The sequence below is a fragment of the Manacus vitellinus genome, unplaced genomic scaffold (assembly GCF_001715985.3).
Source record: "Manacus vitellinus isolate BGI_N305 unplaced genomic scaffold, ASM171598v3 scaffold_3_pilon, whole genome shotgun sequence".
NCBI lineage: Eukaryota > Metazoa > Chordata > Aves > Passeriformes > Pipridae > Manacus > Manacus vitellinus.
Window position 1 is genome coordinate 13,511,617 of NW_021940535.1, and position 23,170 is coordinate 13,534,786.

At 37.7% G+C, this 23,170-nt stretch overlaps 1 protein-coding gene across 1 annotated transcript; it reads left to right on the plus strand.

Annotated features, from left to right (window-relative positions):
* Positions 1-8,014: 8,014 nt before the first annotated feature.
* ABHD5 (abhydrolase domain containing 5) lies at positions 8,015-22,746 on the plus strand. Its single transcript, XM_018075698.3, has 6 exons — positions 8,015-8,176; positions 8,450-8,822; positions 12,193-12,347; positions 16,541-16,652; positions 17,170-17,356; positions 19,651-22,746. Exons 1-6 carry the CDS (start codon positions 8,167-8,169, stop codon positions 19,738-19,740), a joined length of 927 nt encoding a protein of 308 aa, XP_017931187.3. The 5' UTR covers positions 8,015-8,166; the 3' UTR covers positions 19,741-22,746.
* The last annotated feature ends 424 nt before the right edge of the window (positions 22,747-23,170 follow it).

The following is a 23,170-nucleotide window of genomic DNA, read 5'->3' on the forward strand; positions in this document are numbered from 1 at the left end:
TCTGGTTTAATGTTACTGAAGTATTCCAAGAGTTTCACAACATGTTATTGCATAGAACATCTTGGCTCAAAACTCCTCTAAACAGAACTTTATGGGCAAGGTTATAGTGTCATCTAGGGGGAAAAGAAAGTATTGGTGTCCTTTTTAACTTGTTCACAATGATTTCATCCAGTTTTTGTCTCCTCATGAAGTTGGTAAACAGACATTTGTTAAAGAATTGAGGTTTTGTTCCCACACCATATTCCTAATACTTCCCTCTAGATCTTGCCTGTTTAGTATGCTCCTCAAGGTCTTTCCCTGAGGGTTGCAACGTTTTTAGTCTGTTCATGCAATGAAAGTGAAACATGGAATATTTTTCTTCTCCTGATGTTTGTCTGCAACTGCCAGAGCATTTTGTCCTAGGAACATCTCATTCAAATTGTGGTTGCTGCATCTGATTTCTACTGTACACACAGAAGCTTTGTCCCTGGATATGCAGCCTTCACAACAATGGTTACTGTACATGGGCTCTCTATGCCTGAATGATTCTGACTATATTCACTGTTCTCAGAAGAAGTATTAAAGAACATGCTGCACTTTAGGGACAGGAATGAAGGACTGCAAGGATTCCTAAAATTGGTTGTGCTCTTAAGGTTCTAATGAAACAATATCCTGAGCCTGGTTGCAGAAACATCCCTGCCTGGTTAAAAGCAGACTCGATGTCATGATTATATGTTACTGTCTGTCAGTGGCAGCTCTGACTTGAAAGCTTGTCCTCCACCTTGACTCACTAGTCTTTTTTTTCCATCTTGTTAGCTTATAGGTCTGCTGGTTAACTTTGTGGCTTCTCTATAGCTGGGTCTCCATAATTATCTGGGTTAAAATATGGTGTCTTTTAAACCTGTATCATTTCACAAGTCTGACAGAGAGAGCAGCCACCAAATAGTTGAACTGGCAAAATAGGAGTGGTGTGCTATTGGATCTGATAGGATCTCCTGGCAGTGAGGATGGCCTGAGATTCAGGCATTATGTCACCCAGTTTACTACATATTAACACCAGCAGGAATAAACCCAAAGAAGCAGGGTGCTTCTCAGAGTTGAACTGACACGCAGACTTCTCCGTGTGTTTTATCTTTCTCATTATAAAAATTGGCTTTCCCTGAATTAACAAACCAACGCCGAATATTAACTCTAGTCAACTACTTCTGTCAAAAGTTCAATTCTAATACATGTTTATTTGCTGTATCTTGCTCTCAGTTTCATGCAGAGCATGCTGCTTTCACATGATAAATATATTTTTCTAATTTTCTAAACTTTACAAATTTGCTTAGGAAATTTGAGTCTTCTTTCATGCTAATCAGTAATACTTTCTGTCATTTTCAATTAAATGTGTTTTGCTTTATAGTTTTTACTTCATTCTATAATTAATAAAACCTCACTGTTATATTGTTATATATTCTTTGAACAGAAGGTGCATTTTTCTTAGTCATTAAGAATGTGGTTTATTTACTTATTTATATTCTTTACATTAAACTGTTCTGTACCCCAGTTTTTCCTCTCATAGCTAGATTTCTGCTTTAAATGGGTACCAAGCTTGAATGTGTAATTTTCATGGATTTTAAGTTATTACAGTTGTTGAAATGCTAAAGAGACTGCTGGCTTGTCCAAAACCATATAGAAGAACTTGAACCTGTTTATAAAATGTAATTCACAATTATTAAGTAACATCCCCTTTTTAGTTTAGTACCTTATGTGTTTTAAATTTCTTATCACTATTAGTCTTAAATAACAGAAAAATGTTATCAAATTTGGTTCAGAGATATGTAGTTCCACTATATAATAATTCTAAAACTTTCTTGATTTGAAAATAGTTGCTTCTTCTTTATCTCCTCAATTTTAATTTACTGGAGTTATAAAAACATGTTTTCTTGTTTTTTCACTCACTAGTTTGAAATAGACTCATTGCATTTTTCTCCAACCTATTTTTTTTAACAGTGATTTGTTAAACAACCTATTGTCAAGAGGAATTTTACTCTCCTGGGAATAAAGAGGGAACAAGATGGAACTTGGATATAGTGATACTGGAAAGAAAAATATGCTCCTTTACTTAAGTATTAGGGGTTTTTTTTGCCATGGTAATGTTGGTGTTAACTGTTAACAAAGAAGTGTTAATTCTTGCCATAATCAATCATGTAAACAGCAGGCAGTATTCTGATGTTGCAGGCCATTAAATTAATGAGATGGGAAAGGAAAAGTTTATTATAACTTAACTCTATCTTGGATAGAAATGAGCCAGATGTAAACCTGCTACTTTTCTCTGACCTTTTGACACAGAAAGCCCTGTTTGATTGTGTCATCCTTGACTGTTTCTTTTGCTTTGTGTTGTTTCAGGTTATCACCTTTAAACTTGAAATTTAGTAGCCAAAGTTGGTGGTGTTGATGGTGGAAGAAACCACATCCTACTTACCTCTTAGGCTTTATGTAGGCTACTGCTAAGTAAAATGCAGAAAGATTCAGTAAACAGACTTCTTTCTACTGTTCCTTTTAAAACAACAGAAAGAAAAAAAGATAATGTAAAGGGTAAAAGAGTATCTCCATTTCACTTAAGCATCCATCCATCCATCCTGTCTTGACTGTAGAGTGTTCCTAGAGCATTACTGTAAAACAGTTTTATTTTTAAAATTGGCACTTTGCTGTAAATTTGATATGTTGATCTCATACCCAGTTATGAATACCTGATGCTCTTTGTCACTACTCCTTTTTTGCCCATTCTTAGTATTTCTATAACAATTGAAAGGGCTGAGTGAGTGCAAAGTAACATGGTTAAGTGTTCATATGTGATGAGATTTATGTGAGACCTGAGAAAAGTGAGCCTTATGTTGCTTATATTTAGATTTCAACATGTTGGCAATTTTCAATTCTTTTGCTAGCACAGTATTTCAAAAATGCTTTATGCAGAAACAAGAGGGGAGAGTCTGAGCTGTCTTTCCATTATCTTACCCTTGTTTTTTCTGTTACAGTGTAAGATATACTTAATTTGGAGCTAGCTCAAATTGATGGGTACTTATAGGTGCCTTGCCAGCTGGATGACCTTGAAAATCCCAATGCCATTTCTCTTGGTGATGGGCAGAAACAGTACCAAGTTCTCTGCATTAATTTGTTTTTCTTTCCTTACTTATAAATAGCTGAAATTAATTCTGAGAGTCAGGAGAGGAGAGGGTTAGGGTTTTTGAGAGATCAACTTGATTCTAATAAGATTTAAGGGTAAAGGGTAAAGCTTGAAGTGCTTTACCAGTGAGTTCACTCAGTGTTTAAGCTTTTTAAGGTTTTGAGGTTGTTCCCTAGCTAAAATCTTGGTAGTTTGCAATATTGGCTGCAAAAATTCAGTCAAAAATATTAAATATGCTCATCTTCTGAGAGCAAGACAGAAACAGATAGACAGCTCTGTTGCTCACGCATTCAGTTACTTTCCTGTAATCCTTTGTGAGTTACTGTTCAATTGTTGTATACCCTGAGCTCTGGCTTCCCTACTGATGCAGTTTTTAAGTCCAAATAATTCTTCACGACAGGAAAATCTATTCTCTGTGCTTCTGTCACTCTAGTGCATGGCTTTTGGTCTATACTGGGAGTTTTGATTACTGTACTGACTTCAGAATTCTTAGTTCAAAGCTGAATTTATACTCAGCACTGTAGAAAGGTCTCTGCATGTCCTGTCTTAGTGGGTCAGTGATTTTTGACAAATCATCAGGTAGCAAATGGTATGGCTTTCATTTTTTTCCGACTTAGGGGAGTTCTATTGCTTTTTTTTGCAACATGTTTGGAAAAACCCATGTTTTTTGGTTTGCTGTTTTGCCACACAGGCTTTCCACAAATTATGACAGCTAGCTCTGCAATGGTGGTGTATGTGGAAAGGTGCCTCTGTCAAATGATTTCAGGCTTAATACATCTTGTAAGCCATACATTCATATAACTCTAATGTAAGTAAGTTGTAAACTCGAAAAGTGAGAGCATAAGCTCCATTTCTGTACATTTATATCTCCTAGACAGAGTTATAAGCAAATTCTGATGAATGTCGTGATATGGTAGAGCTTCCATTTTTTAAATCCAGATTAGAAACAGAAATCAGAGAGACTGTTCATCTGTTTGAGTAGATGCCTCAGTGTTAAAATAGATGTTTCAATTCCTCAATATTATCTAAGCTTTCGTCAGCTTTTTGTGGAGTATGTCAAATTTGTAACTGGCTGCAGATCCATCAGTTGTCTTGCATGTAATCAATTCTCACCAAGCTGAATAGGGTTAATGTAGCTGATGGAATGGTACTACCCAACTTACCTATTTGCCTCATTCTTCATGGGGTTTGACCTAATTAGTGGAGGTGGATGGGTGGGTCAGGTTCACTATGCCTCTGCCTCCACTTGATTCTCAGTTCTTTTGAAAGTTACCCTCAGGCAATTCAAGCTGTGCTGTGACAGCAAGTTCTTGATTCAAATTAACAAATTAACATTCAAGCATCTAAGGAAAAGCAGTGTTATCCTTAGGTACATTTAACACAATATTCAATTATTCTTTTCTCATTAGATGTCTAAATATAGTAATAACTATTTGTTTTAAATTATTTTTTTATTATTTCTTTTTATCCTTTCTTATGCATGCAATGAGAGGCACAGAACACTTGCTCCAATGAGCCAACGTGTTAGGTCTTGCCTGCTGGTTTAGCCCTTGTGCACAGTGGTCGTAGCTCCAGGTTGTTCAGATATTTGTGTCCCTTTTGTTTGCATCATTTATTACTGTATTGGCGATCAGCATAGGCTACTGATGGTCTCCACTAATCTTCTAGTCCCACATTAATCACCTAGACTTTCTCTGTGTCTGAGGTCATTTGGTGGGTGTCTCTGGGGCTTTCCCTTACCTTCTGGTCTCCTTCCTGAGATATGTTGCAAGGAGTGGGGAGTTCTACTGGCAAAGACAGTGACTTCTTTGAATGCCTGGCAGGCCAGCAGGCCCCCCACCTGCTGGCCTCTGATTTTTCCAGCCTCTGGTACTATAGACTTTTTCAGGTGGCTGTGAAAACTGTAACTGACCTCAAAGAGAAGATGGAGGAAGCATCCTATGCAATGCTTAGCCCTACTGGTTATTGCTTATTTTACCGTGGATGTGCATGCTGGTTTATGTTACTACATGGCTACAAATACATGGGTTAAATTCCACTAGTTATGTGCCTTGGTAATTTGATGTGTAACACCCGTAAGTACAATTAGTATAAAAATGATAAAAATTTGGGCTGTCAGTTGCCAGATTTATTTCACACTTTTTGATATAGCAAGCAGCTAAGCCCAGTGGTTCTCTTAACTCCTCAAAATACAAGATTCTGCTGTTGACTTTTCCTTTTGTAAAAAGACAGATGGGAACAGAGTGTTGGGGAAGTGGTGGGTGATGAGAGTAGAGTGGGGTCTGTCTCTTCTGGCAGTTGGTAGCTCACTTACAATGTGAAACTGCTGCTGAAATCTTTAGTTTTCTTTCGTAACTCATCTCCATTGCTGGTGAACACACTATCTTGAAAGGTCCATTGCTTCTTTTTTGACATTATATAGTACTTACAGCTTTATATCACAGAAATAAAAATGATAGACCATGTAAGCAATTGGTGTTCTTGTGTGCATTTAGAAGACACATTTAGCACAGATGTAGAAAAGAAATGATACAACTGTAATCTTCCAAAGCTATCAGAAGAATGATTTAAATAGATGATATAGTTGCTTATTCTCCATATGTGGAAAACATCTAGCAATGTGGTAAATCATTTTTGGAAAGATGGAAACAAAGGATTAAGTCTTGAATACTTCAAAACTAAATATTTTCTTTCTAAAATAACGTTTCTAGAAAGTGCTTGTTTTTTTGACAGAAAGCCTTCATCATTGCTCTTTTAGTTCAGGAAGTAAAAAATGACAGAATTACAAACATAGTTTTAATTCTAAATATTTCACCTTGCTGATTGTGTTTGTCAAACTATGCATGTACTCAATGTTTCTTCTGAATTAAAATCTCACTATTTGTAAAAAGTACTTGTAACTAACTAAAGAAAGAGTGGGCACCTGTTTTACAGCTTTCCCATTCTGTGACAATTTTCTAAATAATTTCCCTGAGTATCCAGGTGCCTCCCTAAGACTGGGAAATATAACTCTGGGACTGTGAAATGTAGATGACATTTTTATTTCACTGCAGCCATATCTCTGCACTGTTTTCATATTGACATGTTGCAGCTTTACATTTCTATAAATAAAATCTTTAAAGTATTCTCTTTGTTAAATCAGTGGTTTTGCTGAGAGGAAGCAGTTCATATAGTTTCAGCTTGGGGAAAATAGTGACTGGGCTTTTTGCTTCTGACCTAAGAGCTAAGAATGAAAATGCATAGTTGAGCACATAACTAACAGAAAGTTTGACTCAGAAGAGTGGTGATCTAGCTGTTGTTTAATAATTTACCAGAGTAATTCATAGCATTGGACACAATTAGTGTTATTGTTAAACTCAGATTTCACGGTTACTTGGGTATGAAATTACTTTTGGCTTGTCCTAGCTTTAACCTCTTAAAAATCTTACTTTTAAATAAATGCATAGTTTAATGTGGAAGCAAAACAGTAGGATGCCTATTCCTATAAGAAGCTAAGTTCCTTTATTTCTTAGATTGCATGAGGACATGGCATGGAAGGACATACAATCATCCCTTCCCAGTCCCTCAATTATAATGATTATAACAATTCCCATGGTCCCTCATTATAACGAATCCCATGGTCTGGTGGGTCAGGAAGGTTATTTACAGGACAGCCAGACCTTAGAGTAGAGGAGTAAAGAATACTGAATAGCAGTGGGCATAGGTGATTGGATGATTCATCCTTTTTGGTCAGGTATCATTTGGGTTGGGGGTTTTTTATGTCCCCTAATACATTTGTATGAATCTGAACAGTGCTTCTCGCAGTTGCACTCTGCATCCCCAGAAAACCTTGCATGTGGTATCATAAATTAGTATCTATGCAGCTGGAGTATGTCTGCCCCTTAAAATGTGGGAAGATCCTCTGGATAAAGAACTAGGGGGAGCAGGTCTTTATTATTGATGCATTGTGCACTCTGAAAAACTGGACATTAGTAACCTAATAGTCTTTTAACATTAGTTGTTGTATAACTAGTACTCGCACTGTTCAGTCCTGAAAACTCTGTAACTTATTGGAAAGCAGTTCAGTGTAGGAAGAGTGCTAGAGAAAGCTGATTGTGAGTTTGGTGACCTATCATCTTGCCTGTGAGGAATAGTCTGGGGTCCTGCATTAGCAGCCTTTGCACTGATAGTGAGCCACTTCAAAACCAGGTGTGACATGGAAAAAGAATATTCCGTGGTAAAAACAAGGGATAAATTAGCACCCAGTAAAAGCTGTACCAAATTGCTGTGTCCTTTGCAGCACTGTAGGTGAGGCAGTGCTGCTAGCTGAGTCATTCCCCCTGCTCTCATGGTCAAGCTAGCACTACCAAGATAGTAACTCACAGCTGGAAAAGCAGCTTCTGTTGCAGGAATTGGAGGTGTGTTTTCCTCTGGGACTTTGTTTCGAAGTTTGTAATTAAGGTCCTAGATTTTTGCTTTGCTAGGATAGACCTGCTTCTTTTTAACTTTTTAAATTTAGTATATTAATCAGTTCAGGTTAGGCTGGCGAGCGCACAGTTTGTTGCTTTTTTTGGAAGTAATAGGTTCACGTAAGGTAATGGGTGTGCAGGCAGCCTTCCAAAGGAACTTAAGAGGAGGCTGGAAAGTCCAGTGACTATGTTATGTATCCTGACAGGCTCATCAGGTTGGCATGAGGGCTGATGTCTCCAGATCAGCATACTCTGATAAGAGCACACAGTGGAAAAACTGTACAATCTTTGAAGAATGCCTCTAATCGTGATGCCACTTTATAAAAGTGAGGAGAAAGAGAATTTCCTCCCACTGCACACTCCTGTTCTTCATAGCATGTGGTTTACATGGGTTCTCTTATGAGGAGCAGCAAAAGAAATGTCTTCAAAGCATCAAATGGTGCCAAAAATTACCATGTTGCTCAAGAGACTTTTATTCTGTGTTGCTGTTGTAGGTTAGGATGGTTATTCAGCTGGCTTCCTGCCTGGTGTCCCACATCGCTGCTACACCTTAAAGAGGCTGAGGACAAGATGCTAAAATGTAAGTCTTTGGTTTTTAATAAGTTTCATAGATACAACTAGATTTTCTATAAATTTACATATAATCAAAGAAGTTTTTCAATATGGCTTTTACACTGTGATGAAATAAACAGGTTTAAAATTACATTTTTGTTGTTCCCTTATGAAGATATTTGATTAGAGGCTCTCTCCTTTGAAAGGGAGCTCCTATTTAAAACAGTGGTTTCCATAGAGTGTACTTCATATTTTACCAGGCGTGTCTAGCAACATCATTTTTCCCCACTTTTTTCTTCAGGTATTGCAAGCATTTACAATAAACGGTACGTTTATATATCCAATGGAAATAAAATATGGACACTGACATTCTCTCCAGACCTTTCAAATAAAACTCCACTTGTTCTCCTGCATGGGTTTGGAGGAGGTGTTGGACTGTGGGCTCTCAACTTTGAAGATCTCTGTGAGAACAGGACCGTTCATGCTTTCGACCTCTTGGGATTTGGGCGTAGCAGTAGACCACACTTTGACACTGATGCTCGGGAAGCAGAAAATCAGTTTGTGGAATCCATAGAAGAATGGAGAAAGGAGGTGGGATTAGAAAAAATGATTTTACTTGGACACAACCTAGGTGGATTCCTGGCTGCTGCTTACTCATTAAAATACCCATCAAGGTATGTGAAAATAAAGGAATGAAGGAATTCCTTTTCTGTATTTGACTAATGATTTTAACATAGATTTTACTTTATCAGGCTCTTTATAGGTTATCTTTATGCTGATCTAAAGAAACTTGATACTGATTTCTAAGCATTAAAAATAAAAAGTACTAATTGTGCAGTTTGTTTCCAGGTGAATAGAAATAGATAGATCTGGGAAGCACGATTTTCTGTGTACTTGTCTGTTTGCTTTTCTTCAGTACCCCTTTGCCCTGTTAAAAATGGCAATGAATGTATTTACTGGTGAATGGTTTGTGACATCTGATTAAACATTGTTTTGTAAAGGGAAAATAGGCTTGTTTCTGCCAAACTTCCCACTATTATGGATAACAATGAAACTTCTGCATGTTATTCCCCCAGGTAATTTATGCCTATACACTAGCAGTCAGCCTGGTGCCAGCATGATAATATAAAAATTATTTTAGTGACTGTTTGATTTAAATTGTCTGTATGCCATTCATATTTCTCCTTTGCAAAACAACCCAGTCACAGCAGTTCTCTAATTGTATTTCATCAGCATTTTCTGCACCACGTCATGGCCAACAGTTAATACATTTTTTCCCCCTTAAAGTAGTAATTTGTCTCTTTTATATAGTCTGGTTATATATCCCCTGGTGAGCTAGGATCCCACTGAGGTAATTCCGTATTAAAAGAGGACAATGCTTTTGTTGGAATACACAGTGGGCCCCTATGAAAAATTGTGAATATAAGCTTAGCTTTCCACATCATATGGCAAATTCTATATTATACAAAACATACCTTATTCTTTTATATTCATGTCAAGTTTTATAATTTCTTTGTTTCTTATTTGGATATTTTTGATATAATTTCATACATCATTTATTCCTAAAACACTTCCTCTTTTTCTAAGTGGAAAACAGTTAGCACAAGTGGCTGGAAATGACGTGTGAAAGTAGATGTCTAAATCCAGAATTGCAGTGAAGAAATGCAATCTTCTGCTTTAGGGATGTAAACCTATTATCCTTTTGGGCATAAAACAACTTTTAGATAGGTGTAGTTGGTTTTTCATAGAGATCACTTACAAGTTCCTTACCTCTTTTTTCAAAGAATCTATAAATGGCATTGTCCTATCCTTGTGGGATGGAATGTTCTTTCTCCCCTCTGCTGACTTACACCAAAAGTGGTGCTCTGTTTTCTTGCCTCACTGTGTTTAAGTTGGGGTTAATTAATTTGGGGGGTTTCCAGTTTGTGCTCTCACGTTACTAATGTTTCTCTGAATTAAACTGGCACCATCAAATTGGCAAATTTGATCTTAAGACAGCATTGAATCAAGTGATAAATGTAGGACATGTTTCAGCCAGATTATCTAACAATGCATTAGAGACTTAAGGGATTCTGGATACATATTGTTAGGAAAGTAGATCTGTTTCTCCAAGCATAGATGTCCGTTAATTTGCTACACTGTACCAGAGTTGTTCATGGAAAATCTGAGGTTACTAATCCAGAAAGAGTCCCATTTAGAATATTCCCAAGTGCAGGTGGGCCATGATTTTCAAATAGTGCAACTTCTGGACTGTTACTTTTAGACTGATTCTCGTGGTCAACTTCCCATTATTCTGGGTTATGTTTTAGGCCTGATTACCAAAAGGAGAAGTGCCAAATAGGAAGGAAATTGTTAAGAAAGGAAACATGAAAAAAGCTTAATCTATTTTTATTCTTGTGTTTGCTGTGCTGTATGTAATGCCGTAGTTTGTGCACAGAATGTCTGGCTGTCCTGAATGGCTCCTCGTTGCTTGCACTCCTTTGCCTCTAATCTCTCCTGCTTCATTTGTACAGTTAGATTATACCCTGTCCTCTCTTAATGCTGTTGTTTGCTGCAGGGTGCAAATACACTAATAGCTGAGCCAACAGCCAAGAAACATCTTTGTGAGGTTAATCCTTTCCAACCCTTCATTCCAAGCACAGGTTTCTGGTTTCCCAACTGCTTATAGTCCAAAAATAGCCTTTGGAATCACTTCTGACATCGTTTTAGGTACTAGGAACTTTTCCTTGTTAATATCTAATCTCATGGTTTTGAAAAAGAGAAGGAAGTCATGAAGAAGAAAGTAAAGATCATAGAACCATAGACTCATTAGGTTAGAAAAGACCTTTAAGATCATCTAGTCCAACACTGCCAAGTCCACTAAACTGTGTCCCTAAGATCAACATCTACACGTCTTGTAAATACGTCCAGAGACAGGGACTCAACCACTTCCTTGGGCACGGTATCATAGAATGATTTGGGTTGAAAGGGACGTTATCACCTAGTTCCAACCCCCCTACCGTGGGCAGGGACACCTCCCACTAGACCAGGTTGAACCAGCCTGTTCCAATCCTTGGCAGCCTTTTCGGTGAAGAAGTTTTTCCTAAAATCCAATCTAAACCTCCCGTCACACAACTTGAGGCCATTCCCTCATGTCCTATCACTTGATATGTGAGACAAGAGACCAACCCCCACCTTGCTACAACCTCCTGACAGGTAGTTGTAGAGAGCAATAATGATGAAGCTTCCATGGAAAACCACCTTAAATGTGCAAAACTATAGTTGAGTCACTTTTTTTCAGAAATCATCAGTACTTAGGACAGTTAGAGTAAGTGTTACAGGATTAAACAGAAATGGATGATTCTAATCTACCAAGATGAAAGAGAGTTTTTGCTTGAGGGGGACCCACAGCATGAAGTGACGGATAGTTGCATGTGCTGGAGACTCCTACTGTGCTCTCTACACTGATATTCCTTTGAGTAATAATTTTACAAATTGTCTCTGACATTTCTTTCATAACCTAAAGTCAATGAATTTAGAAAACATCTGCTAGTTTTGCCCTACCTCTCTCAGTTAAAATTTTACTTTGATAAAATGATTTTTCAGTTAAATTGTGTCTCTTCTTAGAACAGAGATCTTAGACTTCTAGCAACTTCACTTAAATTAAATAGGTGCAGTTATCCTCTTTTCTCTCAAGTTAAACTGCTCCTGCAAATAATAGTGACTGAGCACATGGATTAGGCTATTTTTAAAAATAGAAATAAGACTATCCTTTTTCTCAAATTTATGTGACAGTGAGTATCTATTGAATACTGACTCTCTCTTTGTGACACGTGCCTCCAAGTTTCTGGTGTTTGTACACATGATTAGGTGCGATTCACTCTCTAATTAGTAATTGAAATCAAAACCATTGATAAATCAGAAACTGGGTAATAAGCCACTATGACTGAAGTGACTAAAGCACGTTGTATGTATGTATCTGTAAGACAGATAGCATGTTTTCGTCATACTTGGTTGAAGAAAAGCTACTGTACTCTAACCCTCTTCACCTTTTTTTGCCAACAGGGTCAAGCATCTTATCTTAGTGGAGCCATGGGGTTTCCCAGAGAGGCCTGACAATGCTGAACACGAACGACCAATTCCAATCTGGATCAAAGCACTAGGAGCTATATTGAGTCCATTTAATCCATTAGCTGGGCTAAGAATAGCAGGACCCTTTGGTGAGTTTTAGATACTCTTAAGTACCATTTCTGTTTTGGTTAAACATAAACGTGGGGCAGATAGCACATTATGATAAGCTTTCTAGCAGGTCTGTATCACCCACAGAGGAAAGAGTTGGAGAAAGGTGGGAGTGGTTGAGGAAGGTTTGAACTCTTTGGGACAAGAGGGCAAGCTCTTGCTATTAGAAATACTAATACGGTAGTTTACGACAAGCTACAGTAAGTGACTGTAGGCTCCAGTTACAGTGAGCCAGATTATGTGGACATCTGTTGGGGAACCCTGACAGAGAGGCATGAATGTGAAAGGGTTTTTTCTGTTTGCCTCTGGTCACAGTCCGTTTAGTTTCCCTTCTCACTGCAGTTTGATGGGCAAACAGGATTTCCAAATTCTGTTAACATTGGAAGGCAGTCTCTTACAAACTCATTTGTCTTTTGTTCTGAGTTTAGAGAAGTTAAATTGAGACTGGGTTCTTTCTATTAGTCATTTCCTTATGACTCTAGCAAATCTTGTGGGCCTCACTGATGTCCTGCATTACAGTGGCAGTCTATACTTCATATTTCTATTTCTTCAACAGCACCGATGAGATGTTAGGTAAACTCTGTATACTCTAATACTAGGACTAGGTAGGAATGACTGAAAATACTGTGGTATGAGTCTACCTGAGGAGTGGGGAGAAGGGCATAATAAAGTCTTAAAGTCATGATATGTATTCCTTCTAGAGGAAAAAGAGTTTATCTGTCTGCTGCTCTGTGTACTACTGAAGTATCTGCTGGAGAGGCTTGGAAAAAGATATCCTTCTGGTCCCTTCTGAGTTATAATTAACTCACCTCTTCACCATTTTTTAGTATTCAGTCTGAAGATAAACTAGTGAGATTCCTAGGCTTTCCTTACATTTAAACCACATCTGTTTCCTAAATCTCTTTCTATAGAATATATATTTTAATATGCTGATCTACTTTTTTCTTGTCAGGAATGTGACAAAATTAGCTTGTCAGACAAGCAACATATTTTGTACAAACAGATTTTTTTTAAAGTAAAATGCTAATCTGGTTAACAAAACAACCTGAAGCATATTGAGTGAGAAGCACTGATTTAATGCCTTTTATCCAATAACAAGTACTTGCATAAATCAGTCCATGTGGAAGAGTTCCAAGCTGAAATTTGTCTCCCTAAGCAATAAGTGCACTCAAAACCATACTGTAGAAACAGACACTGTCTTGGCAAGGTGTCCCCAAACCTAGCCTTGCTTACACATTGCTGTAAAGGGCAGTGCTTTCAAAAATTTTTCATCTGTTTCGCACTGCACGTGTTAAAGATGTTTTCTGTCATCAACTTAATGCACAGTTCTTGACGGGTGAGACATAGTTCTTAGGGAAGAGTAAGTTTAAACACTGTCCTGCAAGGTGGGCATCAGATCCAACCTTGTGAAAGCACTCAACCAAATACAGCTTTCCTTCTACATGCAAATGCGGTTAAGCTGCTGGGCAAGCATAGTTGTTTGAACCTCACTATAAAGCCAATTGATCTTGTTCAAAGGTATGAGTTAAGCACTTAAATGTGAGCCAGGTTCGTTGGGATATCGTAATGGTATCACGTTGACCAATCAGACCCGCAGGCGAATAATTAAAACTGGGAGAGAAAGAGAATCCAGAGGTATTTTTTAATTTGAGTGGTTTCCAGATAGAGGATTTGCATATTTTCCTTCAATTAACTGGAATGGTCACCCAGGAGGCTCACAGTATAGGGGGTTTGGTGCTTAGGTTGGATTTGTGAATTCCATTCCTAGAGCTGGACACATAAAAATTTCTCAGGACAACGGAAATGTCACGGTTGTTGGCAAGTTCCTTTTTGTGGAACTTGCTGTCTTCCGTGTTAGTATTTCTTACAGCATTTTCATAGACACTGCAGAAAAGCAGCCAGACGAGTGTCTTCAATAAACATTGCAAGCATGAATCAGTGCGATTGCATTCCAAAATTTGTTCCAAGGTGCCTTAAATCCTTGTTTCGTTCTCCCCTGTAAATTCCCAGAGAAGAACTGTTTTGCAATTGGACCCACAGACAAAACACTTATCAAAACGGAAAGTGAATTCTAAAATTTGCTAACATTTATGCCATGACCTCCATGCTGATAGCAGGGGAAGACACAGAATTAGTCTCTTTCTTCCAGGTACTCTTATTCCAAGCCAACTGTATCATTTGTGTTCAAAAAAGCCAAACGCAGAGAAGAATAATCCAGCAATTGAACTCTCTACAGGGAAAATAGAGCAGAGAGAACTGCAGGTTTTTACAAAATCTTCATTGTTTTGAGAGCTAAATCACTGTTTCATAAGGGAATTATTTTCTCTTGCACTGTATTAGTTTTCTAAGTCTGTTTAAAGCGTGCATAAGGGCGTGTTGCAATATCTAATCTCGAGATTACAAAAGCATAGATCACTGTGACAAGGTCTACATGAGTAGTACGAGGCCTTTGGCCAGAGTTGGGAGGGAAAGAGTGACATCATCATAATTGCACAGATTAACAACAATATGAAGTTCCTGCCATCTGGAAAAGGGGAAACGTAAACATGAATGGTCACACATAGTTGTGGACAGTGGCTCAATGTCCAGGTGGAGACCAGTGATGAGTGGTGTTCCTCAGGGATCAGTATTGGGATCAGCACTGTTCAGAGTCTTTGTCAGCACCGTGGGCAGGCAGATTGGGTGCCCCCTCAGAAGTTTGCCGATGACACCAAGCTGTGCAGTCAGTCAATGCACCATAGGGAAGGGATGCAATCCAGAGAGACCTAGACAGGCTTGAGAGGTGGGCCCATGTGAACCTCATGAAGTACAACAAGGCCTGCACAAGGGCCTGCACCTGGGTCGTGGCAATGCCGAGGACCAGTACAGGCTGGACAGAGAATGGATTGGGAGCAGCCCTGAGGAGAAAGGCCTGAGGGGTGCTAGTTGATAAGAAGCTCAAAATGACCCAGCAATGTGTGCTCACAGCCCTGAAAGCCAGATGCATCCTGGGCTGCATCAAAAGCAGTGTGGCCAGCAGGTCAAGGGAGGTGATTCTCCCTCTCTGCTCTGCTCATGTGAGACCCCACCTGGAGCGCTGCATCCAGCTCTGGGGCCCTCAGCATATGAAGGACGTGGACCTGCTGGAGTGAGTCTAGAGGACGGACATGAACTGGAGCACCTCTGCGGTGGCAACAGGCTGAGAGAGCTGGAATTGTTCAGCCTGGAGAAGAGGCGGCTTTGGAGAGACCTCGTAGGAGCATTCCAGTACCTACAGAGGGCCTAAAAGAGAACTGGAAAGGGACTTTTTACAAGGGCATGTAGTGATAGGACAAGGGGTAATGGGTTAAAACTGAAAGAGGTAGGTTTAGATCAGATATTAGGGATGAATAGTATTCTTAGACTAAAATTAGCCTTGTGCTGATGCTCTTGTCCCAAAGATCCATCTGGCCAACTAGAAGACACTTCCTCCTTAAAGAAGTGTTTCAGAAAAGAAGCTTAAATTTAGAAGGCCTGAACTGGCCCCTGAAACGACCCACTTCTCTACTTTGGCTGTTAAGAGAGCATGAGGACAATAGTTTTCAACATTAAATCTCTTAATTTAGACCAGTACTTGTGCCTTATGTCCAGATTTCTACACCTGTTTTTCACCATAGACTTGTGTTTTTTCGACTAAACACTAGTTAAATGACTTAGCTTCAGAAGCAGACTGTTCTGTAATAGGAGGGGACAGACTTAAAGAAAAACAGCCCAGATTTTTCAACGGTGCCTTCTGGTTCTGAAAGGTGTGATGCATTTGGCCCACTCGGTGCTGCCAGAGCAAGGAGAAGGTATTGGCATCATGTGAGACTAAACTGGTGACAAAAAGATACTCTGCTTAGCCCTTTTGCTGGTCCCCTTTGTAGGTTTCTTCTGTTGCTGCGGTGACCTTTCTCAAACACGCCCTGTATGTATTCAGCAGGGGGTGCAGCATAAAATCCTTAAGAGTACTTATATTTCATTCCTGTTTGGTGTAATACCATCGTGTTTTCCTGAGACACGCAAGTGCTAAAATGAAATACTGGTTTAGAAGTCATTGAGCTTAGCCACGAGTTTCAAGAGGGCATGTTTTGAGGGTTGTAATGAGAAGTATTAAGCAATCTGATAAAGTCTTCTATACTCATTTCTTCTCTAATAGTGTTTTCTGTTTTAACAGGGTTAAGCCTTGTTCAGCGTTTAAGACCAGATTTCAAGCGAAAATATTCATCGATGTTTGATGATAACACTGTGGCTGAATATATCTATCACTGCAACGTACAGTCACCCAGGTGAGTATGAGTTTCCCAGTGTATGTTTTGAAGTCTGTCATTCATTTACTGAGTGCCTGCTACTCCCTCCAATGGCCATGGCAGCAGTGTGCATGCTATTTTATTTTTAATTGTAGCATTTATTTTATTGAACAAAAACATAGCATTGCACTTTTTCCGAATTCCAGAAACTGATAAAGAAACTAGTAAAAACTATCCTGTTTCTGTATTTCCTGTTAACTTGTGTTAATTCTGTGAGAGTTTGGGCACTAATTTAATTAAAAAATTGTTACAGTAGTTTAATCTGTAAAGAATTTCTTTAAAAATTTTTAAAATAAGGCATTTCATTCTTTTAAGTTTTATCACTCAGTCCTGTAAAAAAAAATTACATGTAAACCTTGAAAATTTATATTTCTTAATTGTGAAAAATCCCAGCCTTGTGTACTCTGTGCCACCAAAAGGCACAGATACCCCAAATTAGATAAAAAGCAGATCCAATGGAAATTGAATTGTTTTTGCCCTTTTGAATGGCTTGAAGTGGTGAAACAGCTTTCAAGAACATGACTATTCCTTACGGATGGGCAAAAAGGCCGATGCTGCAACGGATTTCACAAATGGATCAAGACATTCCTATCACTGTGGTCTATGGAGCACGTTCGTGCATCGATGGTAATTCTGGCAGTACTATCCAGTCTCTGAGACCAAACTCATATGTGAAGACAATAGTAAGTTGACTTTTAAAGCATTTGTTTTTTTTATTGTGTGGACTTGCTTAAGTCATATCTATGTGGCCAGGTTGGATGGGGCTCTCAACATCCTGGACTAGTGGGAGGTGTCCCTGCCCATGGTATCGGGGTTGGAATGAGGTGATCTTTAGGGTCCCTTCCAACTCAAACCGTCCTGTGATTCTCTGTTTTTTATATCAACTGTGGATATGCTGTCCCTTTGATTTAGAGCCTGGGGTAATAACTTCTGTTTTCTGTAACAGGGAGAGAGAAAACACACTGTAGATCAGAGAAAAGTGTTGAGTTCCCAAAGTAAGAACAAAACTTACTGTAGCACTACAAGCCAAACTAGATCTTTGAGCAAGGTCATTCTTTATTTTGTTCTACAGTGTGCTACTACAAGTAGGTTTTGTAGTCACAGGTTTTGTCTGTGTTGTAAACCACAGCAGTCATAATATCTGCATATACATGTAACATAGTAGGAAGGCTCTCATAAACTCTTTTCGTCTGTCTATATAATGCTTTTATTTCTTTAGTAAGAGTGGTTCGTACCTGGTGCTTAGGTTCTTGTAAGCATCTTTCTCTAAGTCATTAAAAGAATACTTAGTGTTTTCTTCCTAGCTAATGTATTTTTGTTTAGAAAAATATTAAAATGTGTGTACCTGCAACTTGATGGGAATGTGCACTCTGCATTTTTTTTTATTTCTATAAAAACAAATTAATTTAAAAGTACTCTTCACACATTTTCACATCTGTCAGCTGTGATAATTGAATATGCATATATGTTACAATGCTGTGAGGTGATAAAATGTTTGAACACACCAGCTGTCATCTTACTGATGTCTAGAACTATCTGGACAGAAGTGACAATATGCAATGTTGATAGTATGCTATAACAACTCATTCAAATAAAATTTTATAACTTGATACAGTTGACATCAGAGCTAAAACTCAGAGAATAAGACATTGTTATTGAACTGTTTATGTGTATTAAAGAGCACAGATAAATTTCATAAATGTTAACATTCAGATTGAAAGTGTCACTTAACTGCTTAACCAGAAAGGGAGTTGAAACAAAAAGTCATTTTTAAAAAGTATACAATATATTGCTGGGATAAGCATGTACTGTTCAGACAGATTTTTTCCATTCTGGACAATGGCTTTTAGAAAGGACTGTGGACAACTTTATTGTATTCCAGATTAAAATTGTGTCAAGCCAAATACAGATTCTAAAAGGTAAATTGGAGTGGTAAAAATTGCAGGGACACTCAAAAAACCATAGGGTGGAAAGGGCTCTAATGAGACCAAGACATGGACTGGCAGTGCCGTGCTTGGTAAAATGCACAGAAGTTCTGGGGGTTTATTACGTGTATTTATTTCTAATTAATTTTTAATTTGAGTTTCTGGGTTTTTTTAACACAATAACGTAGCTATACATTTATGGGATTCAGTTAGAGACTTAAGAGAGAGTGTTTTAAGGAGAGAAGGGAAAAATAGATTTAAATACATATTAGTCTTGGATCAGTTGTAAAATGGAAAGAAAATAGGTCAAAGTATCTTTGCTGTACACTATGGTGATGGCTTCGTAGCAGTTTTACAGAGAATAACAAATTATAGAAATACTGCTTTCTTAAACCCTTACTTTTGTTACATAGTTGCTGTGAAATAATCTAGTTCACAAATGTGGGGGTTTCCCCCCAAATATTGCATCATTTGGATTTTACTTGTCTCTGTTTAACATAGTAGTCATTAATTTGGAGGGTTGAAATGTTTCCACGAGTCTAGAAAATCCCCAGCAGTTTAAGCTTCTGAGTTCTTAATCATTTATCCCAGTACCTTCTTTAGTCTCTTCTGTATCACTTTTATAATATGAAAATCCAAATGGCTTGATGCTCTCTCTAACACAAACACTTGCAGGATTAATGAGCAACCTGGCAGAACTATTTGAGTGGAACGCGAAGGGAGTGCAGATGCAGCAGAAGTTTGATATTGCAAAGCACGTTCTTCTAAGTTTGCTTTGCAGTGACTTGTGCCCACTTGAATGGTGGGGGTTTTTTTAACAAGGTGTGCAATTGCATAAGCAGTATTTGTACCCTCTTTTCCTGTGTAGCAAAGTTCCTTCACAGGGGAAAGAAGATTTTCGTCTTCCTTATGTTGAGTTTTTTGTTTAGGCTGTATGATGCCAGCTCCTAGTTAATGTGTAAAAGTCAGGTTTTTCACCTTATCCCAGTATTTATTAATTTGTTTATTACATTTTTGTGAATCTGACCTGTTTCTTCACCTTTGTCCTCTAGGCTATCCTCGGTGCAGGTCATTATGTGTACGCTGATCAACCTGAAGACTTCAATCAGAAAGTGAAAGATATCTGTGATTCTGTGGACTGACTGTCTTCTGTGCTTTAGAAAGTCATACCGTAGATAGCATTTAATGGCAATACTTTAGGAAATCACTAAAGAATGCGGAGCTAATGGGACAGGCTCTGTTTGCACACTGTTTCTTCTAAGAAGCTATTTGCACACTTAAACCACTGAGTGCCTATTTTGGGGGGGATGAAGAAGTTTGAAGCTAACTTTGTACAGTTTTTTTGAGATTATTGACCTATTAGATACAAAATTACATGTAACTTTTGAAACTGGAATTTTCTTCAAAATTTAATTGAAACTTGCACATGTCGAACTCTCTAAAAATGCTGAACTCTCCAACAGAGAGAACTGTATCAACGTAGATACAATGTACGAAATGCAATTTGGTTTCTTTATGAATGTTCATATTTTTTAGTTGATGTTTCATAGCAAGATTATGAAAATGCATATGTATTTTATTTTGGGAACCCAGAACTCCATATACAATGTTTTAAGAGAGTGGGGTTTTTTATTCAATTGGAGTGATAACAGCTTATGAAGCTGATTTTGTAAGAGGGACGGGGCCAAAGTAGCAAGCAGTGTCTGTCACTGAATTATGTCTCTTAGGCTGTAAGAAATTGAGGCTCAATATTAGGAAATCTATCTTCTGTTGGATTTTATTTCCATTTATCTCAAGGCATCCTTTTTCATCTGTGCAACTGTTACGGAAGACTCAGTTTGTAAGAGTCAATGATGTCACCAGCACTCATGCTTCCATAAATACTTCGATGTGTAGATTTCAGTGATTGAAAATGCAGAAGATGGCTTGTTAGTTACTCCATCTATTTTTAACACTTTACTGCAAGATTTGTTACTAGTCTAAACCTAACAGTTGTAGATAAGCTGATAAGATTTTGATTAGGGCTAGGAAATGGCCACTTGGATAGTGAGCATACTTCCCATTTCCTTTGGTAGAAAACCTAGCCTACTTTTTAGTAAATTCGGACTGAAGGAGAAGCAGAGGGAGAATATTGATGTTCTCTAACTAGAACAGGGTAGTGTATTTTATTTAACATGCAGCCTCCTTGTAGGAAGGATTATTACTGGAATGAACAATACTACTGTAACGAATTATAATTACATGTTTTGGAGATTCTTTATATATTTTAATTGAGTGTTTCAATATCAGAGATAGTCCAGTCTCTGCATCTTTTTGAATTATAGTTTGACGTTAGTTCTTCACATGCCTAGTAAGTTTTATTAAGGAAAATACTTTGTCACTTTAAAGCCAAATTATGTGGTGGTTTGTATTTTAACAAGTTTACATAAAACTATTGATCTGTTTTTGAATATTAAATTGACTGCTGAAGAGATCTTGATACTTTTACGTAGAGAGAATTTGAATTAATGATAGCACCGTGTTAAAGCTTGAATGGAATTCTCTGCATTTTTTCTCAAATTAAGGAATTGTTGCATATATTTATGGTGTGGAAGGCAAAGATACCTAAAATATTCAGGAAATACTCTGATTATGTTCCCAGCCAAACATAATCTCTCTTTCTGAAGGAGATATTTATCTATATGGTGCTATGTAAACATCAAACAGTTTTTGTGACTGCCTTGACTGGTAGCATTTAATATCTAGCAAGCTAAAGATTTTAATTAAAATGAAGTATTTATTTAAATTACTTTTTCAATCAGCAGATGCCAGATTTGTAAAATGAAATTTTGGGTTATTTGCTAAAATCTTGAGTTGAAAATGGAAAATCTGAAGGATCTATTCCATTTTTTAATATAAGCTATAAATTATCAGTCATGCCACCATTTAGGTGGATGCCTTCAGCATGTTGGTTTTTATCACCCTTATCAGTGTCTTATTTTGTATTTATCAACTTAAACACCTGTTTTAATTGTGTGTAAAAACCTAATGCACAAAATAAATTTTGAGTCTCCTCCAAGTAATCAAAGGTGAAACAAACTTGTTATTTTTGGATAGCACTTACTGATGGGAATTCTAGATTCCACGTCAAAAATTGGAAGTAGGGATAAAACTCGCACACCGCATGTGAATATTGTTTTAAATATCCCTTGCTTTTTCAGCTTATTGTACTAATATTGTACTAAAACATTATTGCTTATGTTTTGCACAAAAAATCTTAAATGTTATATTTGATTAATGTTAAGACAAGATATTGCTTTTGTAAAAATTATATGCAATTAAGTCCTGGAAATCAGGAGTTATTAACAAGTTGAGCTAAACCATCCAAATACATTAAAAATATGGTAATGCTTATTTTCAAATGTCTCAATGTTCTTAGGTTTACGTGTATTTAACTGAAACTGGTGAGCGCTTGTCAACAAGTAGCTGCAAGCTCAGAATGTTGATTGTATGTACAAGGAAAATGATTCTTGGTATTCTTCCAGGCAGTATTAAATGCTGCTCTGAAGGTCAAGATGGAATCCTGAATATCCTGTTGCTTGTAGCATAGCCTGATCAAATTACCGGAATAAATGTCATAGGAGGTGCTGAACAGAAAAGGAATGGCACATACTGAAAATACTTGGGAGCTACACCTTTTGTGAGCAATTACTGTCTAGGAATAATCTCAGTTTCCCTAGAAGTTCTATTTCAGTGCAATGACCAGTTGCTTCAATGTACTGTGGTGAGCACTGAACTCTGATGGTGCTATTTTTATTACAGCACTATAAAGTAAGACAAGAATTACAGGCATAAAGGCATCCAAAGATCTATCCTGTTCTAGCATCAAAATGAAGACAGCTGTGGACCAGAGGCTAGAGCATAACAAAAAGAATCCAAAATATTAATAGAAATGCAAGATTAACAGCCTAAGCCTCCAGGACATGCTCTTCTTCCTGAAGTTGTTGTGATAAAATTTATTTGAAGTAGCTTAGTAATATTTTGTTTGCATGGCTGAGTTCATCTTGTTACTTATTGAACCCTGCCAGATTAGATTTTAGTTCTGAAAAACTGATTTTCAGAGAACTTACTGATAAGACTCTATAATAAAACATTCACAACCATCACAAGGAAGTCCCTGTTTGTATCTGATTGTGAAATGGAAATGGAAAATGTGAATTCATACATGTTGAGCTTGGAAAAATGGGTCCAAACAAGAGAAATGTCGTCATGTTGTTTCACGTGGATTAAATCAATGCTGGCATTTCTTTTTAATAGTTATCTTTTTAAGGTTAGAGTACAATACTAATAATGCCAAGGTCGTGAGTTTGATCCCCATAGGGGCCATTCACTTACAAGTTGGACTTCATGATCCTTGTGGGTCCCCTCCAGCTCAGAATATTCCATGATTCTGTGAACGTTCCTACAACTGTTTGTTCTGAACTGATCTGCCAGTCTCTGTCTAAAATGCTCTCTGTGGTCCTCATTGTGGTTCCTCAAATTCCCAGCCCTTCCAGATCACAGTTACTCAGCTTTTTCACTGGGGTTAAAACA